Source organism: Crassostrea angulata, chromosome 10 (assembly GCF_025612915.1).
Source record: "Crassostrea angulata isolate pt1a10 chromosome 10, ASM2561291v2, whole genome shotgun sequence".
In the NCBI taxonomy this organism is placed as follows: Eukaryota; Metazoa; Mollusca; class Bivalvia; order Ostreida; family Ostreidae; genus Magallana; species Magallana angulata.
In genome coordinates this window covers 23,892,469-23,907,852 of record NC_069120.1, presented here as the reverse complement: position 1 = coordinate 23,907,852, position 15,384 = coordinate 23,892,469, and the positions used below count along the sequence as shown (strand labels likewise).

The 15,384-nt window shown below is 32.4% G+C and overlaps 1 protein-coding gene across 1 annotated transcript; it reads left to right on the top strand.

Annotated features, from left to right (window-relative positions):
• Positions 1–2,409: 2,409 nt before the first annotated feature.
• LOC128164603 (L-threonine ammonia-lyase-like) lies at positions 2,410–14,839 on the top strand. The gene is made up of 13 exons (XM_052828534.1): positions 2,410–2,536; positions 4,252–4,479; positions 5,396–5,466; positions 5,723–5,768; positions 6,569–6,754; positions 7,008–7,063; positions 7,164–7,326; positions 7,672–7,762; positions 7,875–7,950; positions 8,300–8,425; positions 8,630–8,797; positions 8,993–9,050; positions 12,224–14,839. Exons 1-13 carry the CDS (start codon positions 2,531–2,533, stop codon positions 12,326–12,328), a joined length of 1,380 nt encoding a protein of 459 aa, XP_052684494.1. The 5' UTR covers positions 2,410–2,530; the 3' UTR covers positions 12,329–14,839.
• Positions 14,840–15,384: the final 545 nt, after the last annotated feature.

Here is a 15,384-nt window from a genome sequence, read left to right as displayed (position 1 = left end):
TCAGTTTTAATCTAATGTTGCTTTTATTTGTTGATAAATTTATTTATGAACTCATTGAATCAGTCTCTTGTTTGCCACAAGGTATTTTGTCAAAGAAATTGTAATTTCTCCACTTTACATTATTTGTAAACAAATAAAAGACTCGTGCTTTGTTTACATAACCACGACTTCTTTCGTCCGTGTCTCTCTTATAACTTGACTTCTTACATTCAAATTTTGGTGAATCAATTTGAATACTCGAGTAAACCATTTTATACAAAAAATTAAAGATAAAATTTTCATCTCAAATCGTGTCTAGTCCCTTTTAGAAAAGATTTTCTCGTGAGAAAAGTTGTATAAATGTCTAAAAATAATTTGCTCCATTATCTTTGAAACACATTTTTAAAATAAGGAAACAGGTCTGAAATTTGACATTGGAGACGATTCACCTTTCTTGTATAAAGGCAGAACATTGGATATTTTTCCATAGCTTGGAAATGTACAATCCCTTAATTGAACAACAAGCATAGAGGCTATTGTCTACATAGTATTTTTATGCATTTTATGACTAACATTAACCGGCTCCATAGCTTTGTTCGCTCGATGGATTGAAATAATATCTATTACATCTTGTTCAGAAATAAATACATCTGAAATAAAATTGTTGCACGCAGAATTGAATTCCGGTAAGCTAGCGTGACAGTCATTGGCGTTAAGACGTGAAATGGAGGAATATATATATATATATATATATATATATATATATATATATATATATATATATATATATATATATATATATATATATATATATATATATATATATATATATATATATATATATATATATATATATATATTCAAAATTCGGCCTTTTCTGCATTTGTATCAGCTATGAATTGTTTACCATTTTCTAGGGCAAATTGCAATGGGGGAATCTCGGTAGACATTTTGATATCAAAAACATTCTTCAACAATCTCCAATATAATATATAATTTGAAATTATTTTTACTGGAATCTAAAAGATTCTAAAAATCTATAAAATGTTTTAATAATTATCGATAGCATATTTTTTCATATTGTTTTCTTTATTATGTGATTTTTAAATTTTTGCATATCTAAAGCGTTTTTATATTTCCTTGCTATCTTCATTAAACGGTTTCTTTGTCTAATCTCTTTCCGTAACGCTGAGTCAAACCATGGTTTACATATATGTATCTTTACTAGCCAAGGGTTTCCGATCCGCACCGCTCCAGAAACCAATGACGCGGCACACGTAAAGGTATGTTTGCAAAAATTTCTTATGCTCGGAAGAAAGTTCCTAAGACAAATCGAGAAAATATCCATCCCGTATAGATGATTCAAATACAAGTATTTGTCATATATGGAAAATAATAAGATATTTCGAAATTATAATAATAATAATAATTGAAATAATATAAAAACTTTTTACCTGATGCAATAAATATTATTTAATACATACTCCTATTCTTTTTAAACTCACGTATATGCATTTGAAAAGATTACATGGGTTACACTTAGAATCTATAAGTATATATTCATTGGACATGTGTGCCAATACCCCCACCCCATCCCCACCCCCTCGCCGCTAAACATTATACTGCACGCCAGTAAGTTTTATTTTTGACGATTGTGAATACTCCGAGAGTTGCGTCAAAAGGGAAAATAATTGTTATAGAATGAAATGAATTGAAACATTATCAAAAGAACTTAAGAAAACGAAATAATTCCGTTATTTAAAAGTACCTTTAAGTATCTAAATAAATTATTCATAAAGTGAACAAGGAAGTTAATTAGCTGCAGGTCTGTAGCTCCCGGTCTGAAAAATTCCGATTGTCGTCCATCCGATTTTTTTCAGACAGGGAGCTACAGACCTGCAGCTTCAATGAATTGAGATAGAAAAGTACGTTTTAATCATATATTTATATGAAAACATCTAGTTCAGACATATATGCAACATTTTTGTGCTGATTTTGCCTGTGATATAATGTATACTTTTTATATATTTACAAGAAATTAGTTCAAACAACTTGAAAAAAGTTAGAACATCTTAAAAATTAAAATTGGAAATTCCAACGGTTAAGTTGAAAAAGTCCATTTTAAAGTTAAAAATTCCAAGATTAAAGTTGAAATTCTAATTTTAAAATTGGAAGAAATCAAAAAATCAATTTTAGATATTTTAAAAGTTTGAAATTCCAGAGACGTACGTACATACTGTATGGAGTAATTTAAAACAGCCGGGAGATCCACAAGAGTGAAGCCCTGTATTGCAAAAGACACCAAGCATGGGGCGATGCCAAAGTACTTATTATTACAATACATAAAGTATAGCGTGTTAGTGTTGTTTTGTTTATAAAAATACACAACGGTGTCGTTGTCCTTAAAATATTGTTTCGTCTCAAATTTCATTGGTCAAGCTAATTACACCCTCATGCATTCGGAACTACTCGAACACTCATTGAGTGTGGAAGAAATCAGAGGAGTTTCGACCTCTGGTGGTATTTCAGGTCAAGGCCTCAAGGAGAAGCGATGTCCGTAAGTTTCAGCTTTTAATTGAAGATTACAATGATTTAAACACTCTTGAACAGTGTCACCTTATTTTTATAACAAAGAACAGAGAACAGAAATCTTTGTTTTTATTGTGAAGATGATCAGAATTTCTTTTGTCTTCATTGCCATTGATGTAAGCAGGTGTTTACCACATTGATCCAGTTTGGTGGCAGATTGTTGGCGGATCTCAATGGAGTATTATAACATTTCCCATTGAATTCATTTTCACAATTGTGTATATTATTTTTAATAACTACATTATCAAATTAAAGAGACAATTATGATAGCAGAAATCATTTAACTTTATAATATAATACGTGTACAATGACAAATTTCTGCTTGTTTGACTTGTTAAAAATGTAAATCAAACTGCCAATTTTGAGCCATTATAGTGTTAACCAACTCTTGATTGACATATATATCACCTTTGTTTGATATGTATGCCAAAAAGGCAAGGGGTCAGGAAAGGGGAAACCTTTATGAGCCTGGGGTCTTCCCATTATAGCTGTGGCTGATATATAGGAAAGTTCTGTGGAAGTTCCTGAGATTTAGGGCTCAAACAAAATGGCCTTGCTCTCGCATATAATATATGTCTCGCAAGTTTATGCATGTCTTGTGAAATCATTTTATATAATTTGGGTTTTGTTTATTCATTGTTTTTTATCCTTCAATTAATTATTCTCATTAGTATGTTCTGCTATTCATATTTATTTAGTTTATAGTACTTCATTTTATTTTGTTTTTCCTCGGACCAAAATGTCTTACTTTGATTGGTTTAAACATAGTGCGTGACTGCCTCATATATCTCTATGTTTGTTTAGTGACAATATTCGGCAATCATGGGTGTCACTTGCTGATGCTTTGCATACCCATATTGACTTTCAATATTATTTGATAAAGAAACCACTCACTGTAAGTTCTTAAAATATTAAGAGTAGTTCTTTAAAATTAGAGTAGTTGCCCTTTGAATATTGACGTCACATTGTTGTGTCTGGAACAGAACAAAATAGCAGCATCAAGATTTGCTCAAATCTCTGCAGAGGAAAGAGAGAAAACATTTAAAACTGAATAGCAACAAAACATTAAGAATAAACTTTAAATGAGTTAAATTGGATGAGATGTTAGGCAACTTGTATACATGAGTTTGCATAGATCATCGCTTTTTGTGAATAAAGTCATTTGTCCTTGGGAAAACAAAACACTTATTAGGTTTGTTACTGACTGACTACAGAAATATAATGAGTCGATAAATTTAATAGATGTCTGGGTTTCACGTCGCCATCTATGAGAATGATGAACCCGATATATCTCTGTAGTCAGTCAGTAACAAACCTATTAAGTAATAATAGAATACTCCAAGTTTAAGATAGGGAGGGCATTGAGTTCTTTACTTGTTTGTAATATGAATAATAATTAGGAAATTTTGTATGTATATAACTTTGTCTTCTTTTCACAAATATTACCGGTACATACTTTAGTCTTAGATGTATATGCATGTATAATTGCATGTGTAAACATGGCAAAATAAAGACTTCTGAGGTGAATGTTACATGAACTATAGAGTCAAGGTAATTAATAAATATCAAATGTCAAATATGCTTCTATGAGACATATTAGAATTTCCTTTCACAAAGATAAAACAAATTTTCTCTGAACCTGATATGGATTTATATGATGGATACATGTTTTTCACTATTTAGAAACGGCGATCGGAGGGAACTGGGGCAGCACCAAGGGGTAAAAAGGTCAAGGATGAACCCTCCCCCACACCCAGCCCCTGCATAGGTCCCCCTGCCTGTAATGGAGCAGGGAACGAAGTCATTAAAGACCCATTTTGTGATCCAGACAATCCAAAGAAAGTCACGTTTCAGGATGTTAGTGCAGCTGCTTATAAAATCAAAGATGGGATTCACCACAGTCCGTGTATTGTAAGTTGGTGACCACACAGTTGCTATATTTGTAGACAAAATAGGATGTTGTTATACAATATTTTATTGATGAGTCTCCATCATTAATCCTTTGCATTACAGTGCTCTTCCTCCTATGAAATTCTGTTTATGGTGGTATGGAACATCCGTCGATATTAACGTGGATAAAAATTATTATCAAAGTACTTTCACCGGTTTATGAATTTCAAATTTTACAATATTTGACCAAAAATTATGTTTTAAAATTTTTTGGAAAGGTAAACATTATAAGCGCCATTGCGATTCGAACTCATGACCTACAGATTCGTAGTGAACGCTCTCAACCATTGCGCTACACTGGTAATAATGTAGGGAAAGAAAATTATTCTTGATTTTATAGTTTATTTTGATAGGAAGTACGTCACAATATGGAGGTCTCCCATACCCCCTTAAATATAAATACATGTACTAGCTGTTCTCTATTGCCTCATTTCAGAAAAATTGAATTGAATTCTAAAATGAGTTTTATTTTATGCAGGTACATGTCATTTTCGGTACCTATCACTTGATCATATTGTCGTTAATGAATAGTAATTGTAAATTGGTACAGATTAAAAACTTAAATTTTAATTTCCACTCCCTTTCACTCCCGCATACAAAAATAAGGAATTTTAAAGCCCTCCTATCTCTGATGAAGTAAAGCATGCCCATGGAGCCAGGTTTCAGTTGCCTGCATTGGAATTATTTATTTCCTAGCTATTTTGGAAAAACAGTTGTTAGTGAGATCAAGGACATACATGGTGCCTTTTTAACAATATTCCATTGCAGGAATGTGACAACCTCTCAGAGTTTTTAGCATACAAAGTAACAGTAAACTTAACTAATTGTCATTAATTAACAAGTAAAGAAATGAGTTTCTCTTTTTTTTCATTGACAGAAATCTAGAATGTCTTCCATGCTGGACATGGAAATCTATTTCAAAAAGGAATTCTTGCAGTTTACAGGAAGGTAAAGTAATTAATTTAAAACTAAAGAAACATATGTAATTGAAATGATTTTTTGTATTTAGACATGTACCATATTCTATATAACAGACAAAATTTTATATAGATTATAGTTTCTATTTAAGCTTTATTAAAGATGATTTAATTGATTTTTTTTTTATTTTTAACCTTAATGAAATGCCAAAAGAAGCAAGTTTAATTAAAAAAAAAAAATATCATCTTCAATTAGATAATTGGACTTTTTCTTTTTTATTTGCTAGTTTCAAAGAAAGAGGGGCAAGATATGCTTTGAGTCAATTACCAAAAGTAAGAAAACATCAAACAAATATAAAGAAATTTGGTTTTTTTTTATTCAAGGACAAGATGATACTACAATTTAGCTATTATCATCTTATACTTGAATCGTGGTTCATGACTTATCTATATATGATTGATGTCCTCTTCAATCATTTTTTTTCCACCAGACCATGAGCTTTGTCCTTTATCTATTTAAACTCTCAAGCAAAAGTCAAGGTCATTCTAATCAGGAGTTAAAAAGTTGATTTTCATTTTTTGTGCTATTAAATACATGTACTCAAAATAAACAGCTAGTCAAGGGAGACAATCTGCTCCTTTTGTGAGGAAAGGAGTGGATTCATCTGAAACCTCTCTTGTCTATCAAACCAGGGGAATAATAACCATATTAAAGAAATATTCAAGGCTGCCAAGCCAAAATTCATATTGATTGGAAAAGACTCCACTTCGTGTAAAATTCTAACATCAGATGATGTATACATGCTTTCTGAACTCTTCTGGTAAGGCGTAAGAAGTTGCGTTTGGATCATCACTTTGGCCAGCTAGTGAAGATGACTTGCTAATTGAATTACATAAGGTCTTATTTGAAACTTTCGTATTACATTTGATGACTGTTATTAAACATTTTAAAAAGTGTACATTTTAATGTATCAATAATACTGAAAGGTCATAATGATAAGAGTTTTATAAAATGAACCCTTTTGTTGTAAACTGATGCAGTAAAAGTTCTACCAGATGAATTGAATGATTCTAATGTTATATGTGATTGAGTTGGTGTTTGTGCTTTGATTGATTGTGTTCCTCACCCACAGGAACAGAGGGCAGTCGGGGTAATAGCAGCCAGTGCTGGTAACCATGCGCTGGCCCTGTCTTATCATGGACAGTCTCTGGGCATTCCTGTTACCGTGGTGATGCCACTCATAGCGCCCATGATGAAAGTCCAAGCATGCAGAAGCTACGGAGCAAACGTCATTATCCAAGGCAACGATATATCAGAGGTTAATGAAATTTTGTTGTAGCATACATTTTAAAATATACAGAAACTGCTGCACTACTTTTAAAATGTCCAGTTAACTTAGACTGTCTTGATAACCTACAAAGAGGCTTTAGTTTTTACTGAGTTTTGTATTTTACAGACGTACCGGGTACATTTATTTTGTGATAAATTAGGAGAGAACTTGGTAAAAGATTGCGTAGAAAATTTGACCAATATACCCTGTATTAACATGCGTATGTTTTTATCTATTTCAGTCAAAGGTTCATGCACAGAAATTGGGTCAAGAAAATGGGTGCATTTACATTAATGGGTAAGAGTTTTCTTTGTTTTATCAAGAAAAAATGAATTATTACGTATAAGCTTATAAATTTTGGAAATGTATCCATTCTCAATGTTTATCATCTTCCTAGCTACGACCACCCACACATCCTGGCAGGACAAGGCACTATGGGATTGGAGATCATCGAACAGGTGCCCGATGTCGATGCGGTGGTCATTCCTGTGGGAGGGGGAGGACTAATTGCAGGTGCAGCACTAGCCATCAAAAACCTGAAACCTTCTGTAAAAATCATTGTGAGTTTGTGTGGATGTGCTGTGTTGAAATGATGTTAATATAAGCAGTGTTCATGTATAAAAATATTTCTTGTGTATCTCCTGACCTGAAACTTTCCCTTGGTTTTACTTTATAAATATATACTACATGACTTGGAACTTTAGTCGAGTCTTATATTTCACTACCAGCTGTAAGTAATTTGAATTTTCATAGATTAGTCATATTCATTCATATCGCACAAAATGTTTCTGACAATATCAATGGTAAAGGAGTTAATGAGAGATCATCAGTATTAATTAATATCTTTAAACATTGAAAATATTTTAGTTTTAGACTAGAATTAATATAATTTTGTGTGTTTTCAGGGTGTTGAATCAGAGAGGTGTGCCAGTTTTTCTGAAGCCATGAAAGCTGGAAAGCCAGTCCGCACTGAGGTTTCCTCTACTATTGCTGATGGTAAGGCTATATCTTCAATATTTCAAAGAGTAACACAGTTCTTCATATCTATAGAGCTTTATTCATTGCATGAAACATATAAATACTAATAAATGGATTTGGATTTTTTCAGGTTTGGCTGTACCAACAGTGGGAGTGAATGCATTTGCAACAGCAAAGGATCTTATTGATAAAATGGTTGTTGTAAAGTAAGTACTGGCGCATCGTCAACACCCTCTTGACTGAATAAGCCTTAATGACTAAAAGTATTGAAGATGATATATGTACTTCATTTACTGACAGCTAAAACTATTTGGTTCTTTGGACAAATAATTGATATCAGGATTTCACAGTTTGATAAAATGCTGTAATTCTTGATACAATTAGAATGACCTGGATGATGAACAGTATATCTAAAAAATGAGGAATCAAATATCAAAATAGTGTATTTATTCTTGACTGCTGGACAAAAGTTAGTATTTTTCATCAATGCTTTTAAATACTATAAGCTTGTGATCTTTATATCTACAAGTATTCAGCAATAACACTGTTATTTAGGGAAGAGTACATAGCTTTGGCCATTCTGCGATTGGTTGAACTGGAAAAGGCCATTGTGGAAGGTGCAGGGGCAACAGGACTGGCAGCCATAATGGAGGGCTTACTACCAGAACTTGAAGGGAAGAAGTAAGTTTATCAGTTATTAAGGTAATTAGTTGACTATGGTTGAAATTCATATTTCACATGTTATTACAAAAAGCCCTCATAATTGAAATGTCTTAAAACATTGCTATCATATGCAGAGCTTTTGTTGAATTTGGAGCTTTCTTGTGAAGTTGATTTTTAGAACTGCACAGCTCTTTTAACCTGTTTTTTTTTTTTTACTTCTAGAGTGGTGGTGGCTCTATGTGGTGGAAACATTGACACCACAGCTCTAGGCCGCGTGATAGATCGGGGTCTGGCAGCAGATGGTCGACTCATAAGATTTGTGGTGACTGTGTCGGACAGACCAGGAGGGATAGCGGAGCTCACTAAGCTCCTGGCTGATATGGGAGTCAGGTGAAAATCAGTACAATGTATACTGTTGGAAGATGTGCAACAGTTCATGTGTTCACTCGTCTAAAATCAATAGCTGGTCTCCCTTTTCTCACCTTGAACTAACCTTGAATTAGTTATAAAGAGAGAAGTTATTGTAATACTTTTTATCTAGTAGGTATTGAATACAATATTTACAGTGTGTTCTTTTAATTGTAGCATCAAAGACATATTCCATGAAAGAGCATGGCTGAAAACAGATATATTTTCAGTCCAGGTAAGAATATTTCACTCACTTCCTCTCATGAACAGTGGGGCTAAATTGCAAACTCCCCTTAAAACATCTACATTACAGAGGCACGGTGTAGTACCTAAACGGTTGCTATCCGTAAAAAAACGACGTTCGCTGTTTCTATTCGAAAATTATACGGTTACTAGCTGAAAAAGATGTCCGACACAGTAAGTATTTTTCTTTTCAGATTGAACAAAATGCTCATTTTCTCGAAGATTTTAATTAACCTGCAAACTTGACAACCCTTACGGAACGTAACACACATTTCAACACTAAAATATCCAGCTACCTACATACAAGATGAAGAATTGACTTAAAACTTCGTGAATAACTGTCGTTGATTTGGGCACATGTGCAGTCGAATTAAGTTTTTGGACATGATTGCGTCAAAATCAAAGTTTTTTTTTAAAAATTGAAGCGGCTGATTTCTCAATATTTGTACACAGAATAGTTTGATTGCAAGAATTATCCATTTTCTATGTTTGTATAAAAACTATGACGATTTTTACTCGATAAGCCGTATGTTACGGCTACTATTAGACAACGACACCGGTTTCTATTGGAAATGTGCACTTTCTAACCTCAATGAAATAACATCCATGTATTATATATGCATTGAATCATACAGTTGAAATATGTTATTCTATAGTAACCGTTTAAAAATACGACTTTCGCAACTCTCCGACCTTTCCAACAGAGCTCGAAACCACCTCGAATGTATCACAGGTGCTTGGGGACGCGACCCCCCCCCCCCCCCCCCCATATTCCCCCCCCTCCAAATTCCCGAGTTATTTTTTCATCAATTATTTTTTTTATTATAAGTTGATGTATGCTGCACTAGAAAAAAAAAACACAATTAATGCGAAATAAGCTATGTATAAAAAAATATATACCGGTACCACTGGTATATTTTTTATATATAGCTTGTTTCGCGTTAATTTTGAATTTTTAGTGTAGCATACAATACATCAACATATAATTAAAAAAAAATAAATGATGAAAAAATAACTGGGGAATGTGGGGTGAATGTTGTTGTGGGTGGGGGGGGGTGGGTTCCCGTCCTCATGCACCTGTGGAATGTATTACATAGTCGTTCATGACACCCCCCCCCCCTTTTTATTTATTTTTATAGAATTTGATTTAAATACATTATGTTTTACTATCCGTCGTGATGTGAGCTAGCAGTGCCCGAGAAGTTGAGACTGTTTACCTGTAAGACCTACCTATAAATGTACACATTTCATCCTTTATCAATTTTTTACATTTCATGAAAATAATATCGTTCCGCATGAGGTTAGTTAATGTTTGCGCAGTACTTGCCCGCTGACAAAAGAGGCGAAAGGGATGAAAATAAAACGGGAGAATATTTCCCTGTATACAGTAGTACATCATAAATTTTTGCGAGTAACAAAAATTTTAACTTTGCAATTTGGAAATTCTAACTTGCATTTTTTGAGATGTATACCGGTATATACAGTGAATTTTGAACTCTGATACCCATATGATATCAATAGAAAATCATGTTAAGGTGTTCTGAGACTCTTCCGAATGGGAAAAAGATATCAGATTTTCCAATTACAAATCTCCATTAGAAATCTGTTTTTATTCCTGTGAAAATCTCCGGGTAAAAAAGGGATACCCTCCATAAACAAATATTCAATATTTTTCTTTTAATTGATTTTATATTTTCTTATTCTCTTTATGTGTATTTTGTAAAAAAAAATATGGCTCAAAGGTGAAAGAAACAGTAACTTTGGACAGACTTAATATGTCATAGGTTACTGTGGAATCATGGCTTTTAAGGGTGCATTTCGTAGATTAGAGCTGCATGGTTGAACGCGAATTGGTGGAGTTGAAATCGTTGAAGCACTTGATGCTTCACATTCTGTGTGATGTGTTTTCGATTTTTTAGGCTTGTGCAGCCATAAGTTTGATTTTCTTTTTCTAGCTGGAAAAGAAATTTAAGTTTCATATAGTAGCCGGTGCATCGTATTCAGTTTATAGCCGGTGCGAACATATCAGTATTTCAAATAGCAACCGTTACTTTAAAAAATCATTTGATGTCAAATTGTTTCGATCAAAATATACTTTCTTGTTTATTTTGTATAACTTAATGAATCAGAATAGATAAATGCTTTTTTTCATAATATAGAACAAACAAACTATGATTTGTAGATGAAAATATCAGCTTAAAACTTGGTTGTAACAGCCTTTTAGTTCGTCACCGACCTAGGAAATTTCTCTATTTCTGGTTATTCATAGGACTATTTTCCAAACTACATTTATAAAATATTATAATAATACCTTACATGTTCCGTGCACACGGATTATTCAAACACTTACATGGTTTGGGTACATTTTTCGTCAATTTTGTGGCTTGATCCATGCGTTTCGTGCATGCTTTTTTCAACTAGCAACCGTTCAATTTTCGAATAGAAACACCGAACGCTGTTTTTTACTGATAGCAGCCGTTTAGGTACTACACCCTGAGAGGAGTTTTCAAATGAAGGGTCATTTTAAAACATTTGAAAGGGAGATATATGCAATTAAAAGAGGCTTATGCTATATTTCTCACCTGAGCAACCATTGTTGACCTTCTGCTTTTCTGTAAATTACTTTTCATGATTAATCATCGATTACGAATATAGATAGTTATATATAAAAGGATGGTTCTGTTCAGATGAGCTACAAAAAACTTAAAAGAGTATCCTTAATTGGATTGACAATGCTACAGTTAGTAATATTTCAATGCAAATACCTTAATTTACAGAGTAATTTAATGTTAGTTAATTTTGTTAGTACAAGCAACGGTTATTTTAGGGATGCGAAGTATACAGTAAAAATTAAGAAAATCGTTATCTTATATACTTTTTCGTAAATGAGTTGTAAATCCATAGTTTGATAAAAGATGATTGAATCAATGAATGCCGCATACTGGGTAATTTTTGCTCTGTGTTATTTTCGCCCTTCTTCACTTGCAATCGGCTTCGCCCAGTCTTGAATTCCTGATACAGTCATGTTAAAAGAGATATATTTTGAGACATTGGAATTCACCCAGTCTTAAGTTTGTCTTCTGGTAACAAGGGCAAAAGGGCGAAAATTAAAAGGGGGCTGAATATTTCCCTGCGTACAGTAATTTGGGTCTTTATGTATTTTAGGTGAAATGTGTGGTGGAGGCCCGAGATAAAGCTCATTCGGAAGAATTAGAGGCAGCCCTAAGAAAGCGCTATGATCAAGTTGCCTGGTTACCCAAATACTTCTAACAGCCACAGTCTTGGAAGTGAGGCCTGCTGCTAGTTTCCGTGAAAGAATTCTTAAATTATCTTCTTTTAATTCACCAACAATGTACGTTATATAGTGAATTGTTTTTCCGGTACTGATTTTAATTTACCCGGTTAAGCCGAAGATCTCAAAATATTTTTAGGTAACTGCCTGTATGACATTGATGTATCTTTTGTTCTTAGTTAATAATCAATCCTTTTTATTGACTTTTTGGATACAAATTAATGTTGACAATCTTGAACATGTGCATTTCTTTCTCTTTTTGTTTTACCAAAATGCTTGCACATGCTTTCATCTCTTTTGGTATATGTATATGTATTTTTCTTTGTTTCGAAGAAGTGTTGATTCCTTGATGTTTTCTGACTAATATCCCTTTATGATTAGGGAATTTTATGAAACAATATGAAAATATACCTGGTATGACTTCTTCCTCCACTTAAATTTATGATATAATAAGATGAGATTTTTAAAATTTTATTTTTTAATAAATTAAAATAACAAAAATATATTGAAGAATAATTTTTTTTTCTGAGATTTTTTTTACTTGTATTTGTTTACTCATTTTGTATGATTATTGATTTTTGACACTTAGTCAGAACTATTTCCTTACATTAACATGCAGATAAGATATTTACAAAGAATCTCAAATGTGTTTCTGTTGGTCAACAGTTTATATGTAAAGTTATGTGTTGGATGGGCATTTTTGAGTCAGGCTTCAGTGTTTCAGGTCTCAAACTGGGATACTGTAGATTCCTGATTAACTGCGAAGAATTATTTTCCATGTAAAATCGCGAGAGGCAATCTTCGCGGATTTAAAATCTCGCCATTACTTTCAGAGGGTTGAGAACTATAAGAAATAAGGAGAATATTACCACGTTCGCGATTTTATATTATCGCGATTTGATACAAACCAGTAGGATCAAGGAATTAAGTACTCGCGTAATATAAAGAATTAACAGTAATTGTATGGAGAATATCATTTCCGTAAACTAATGACCAGATGTTTGTCATACATATGCCTGATCAAAACCCTCTAATTAATTTTGCAGTACATGTACAACACATTGCTGATGAAAAGTGATGTACAAATTATAAACCTCTAAAACTGATAACTTTAAGATAAAGATACATTTATTGTTACTCGATGTCCATTTATTATTGGAAAACATGCATTTTCAGTCTCTCTTTGGACTGTTAATCTTTGTGAACAATCAACACAAATTAGATTTAATTGTTTTGGTTTTTTTCACCTTATTTTGTTATTTGAAGGCTAGTTGATATACATTTTAATGTCAGTGTGCCAGCTATTATAAGATGGACAACTCAAGTCACAAATGTCTGTACTCTGTATTAAATTGGTTGTGTTAAAATCATTTTCACTTTTAGTTTTGATTTTATTACATGCTTCATTATAGTGCTATTCATGCAGAACCACCTTGATTGTACTTACATTATATCATGGTCAATGTAATTGATTTGGCAGGGTTTAATATTTTTGAGTTATTGTTTTGATGTGAGTTTTTTATTTTTAGCATAGATTGAAGTTGACCATGACATTTTTTTTATTTTTCTCCACTTTTTATTGCGCTCATTATTAAAGCCAACTTTTATTAGCCACAACTTTATTTAAGACAGTGAGGTATTACAATATGTATAGCTATTGCTCATACCTGTATGCGCCTTTCCTGCAGGAGTTTAGAGTGACTAATGGTTGCTTTGAGAGGTTCTCATGAAAAAAATTGTAATATTTGTCACCTGTGAATCAAATGTGGTTCATATCATTATTTTAATCCTGTAGGGAATACACGTTTTTAAAAAATATCAATTCAAACATCCTGTAAACCAACTTTTAACATGCAACGATTTTATTTCGCAATCTACTGGATATAAACTGGTTTCCAACGACTAATTTTCGCAATCAAGGTGCAGATTATCTTAAATTAATAAACAAGAGATGATTGAGAACCAGTGCGCGGTATGGGATAATCGCAACATCTTATGAATACACCCTATGAATATTTCTCGCACATAAATAAAAGTTGGTTTGCATTATCTTTGTTTTAATGTTTTTTAGAATTCAAATAATTTAAGTTTTGGTGTAACAAACAAAAGCATGACTTTCGGACTTGTGTGCTAATTTGAATAAAAGTATCGATTTCAATTTATTGCCTAAAAAAAATGTTCGACAATTATAATTCATTTTGCAAATAATTTTAAATATATCTTGATATGAACCTGTCTTGTAATATGTCTCATTTTTACGGAAGTCTTTGTCCCGACAAATAGTCACAACAAACCAGCTGAATTTCTAGTTACTCTCAAAATACACTTGTCATGATTAAATAATTAGTTTTTATTACAGTTTCAGTATTATTTGTAACTTTTTACGTGAAAATTTTATATTTCATAATTTATAGGTTTTATGGTTTATCTATTTTACCTTGTTCAGTTTCATGATACTGTCTTTAAAATTAAACAACTTTGCATATAGACCACGCATTATGTTACCCAAAACAAAAATCATAAATAGATTCATTGAAACAAATACCTTAATCTGTAAATTTGGTTTGAACTATAAATATATTATTTCTGTTTGATACAAGCGTTAATCTCTTCTTTGGCAAATCTAATTGATATTTTCCTAAGGTTTCCAAAGACATATGCTATTAGTACATACTTATACCTCGAAGTACATTATGTAATATCCATAATGCTTAAAAGGTCTTGAGATATGGACTTAAAAAAATCCATGTGACCTATATAATTATATTTTTAAAGAGCCATTTGACTTTACTCTTAAAGTTTAAGTAATTTGGATTACACAGGAATTCAAACTGACCAGAAAAGTGTAACAGAGTCTTAAATCTCTTGCGTATGATCATTATTCTTTACTGTTTAAATCAATCTAAACGTCTATCTTTAAAATGGTATACGTGTACTAGTATTTAGCGAGGGCAAATGACTTCATGTATGAAGATTACAATGACTCTCCCTAGCTGGCGAAAAAAGAAAAGAGAAGAAAAGAAACGAAATATAC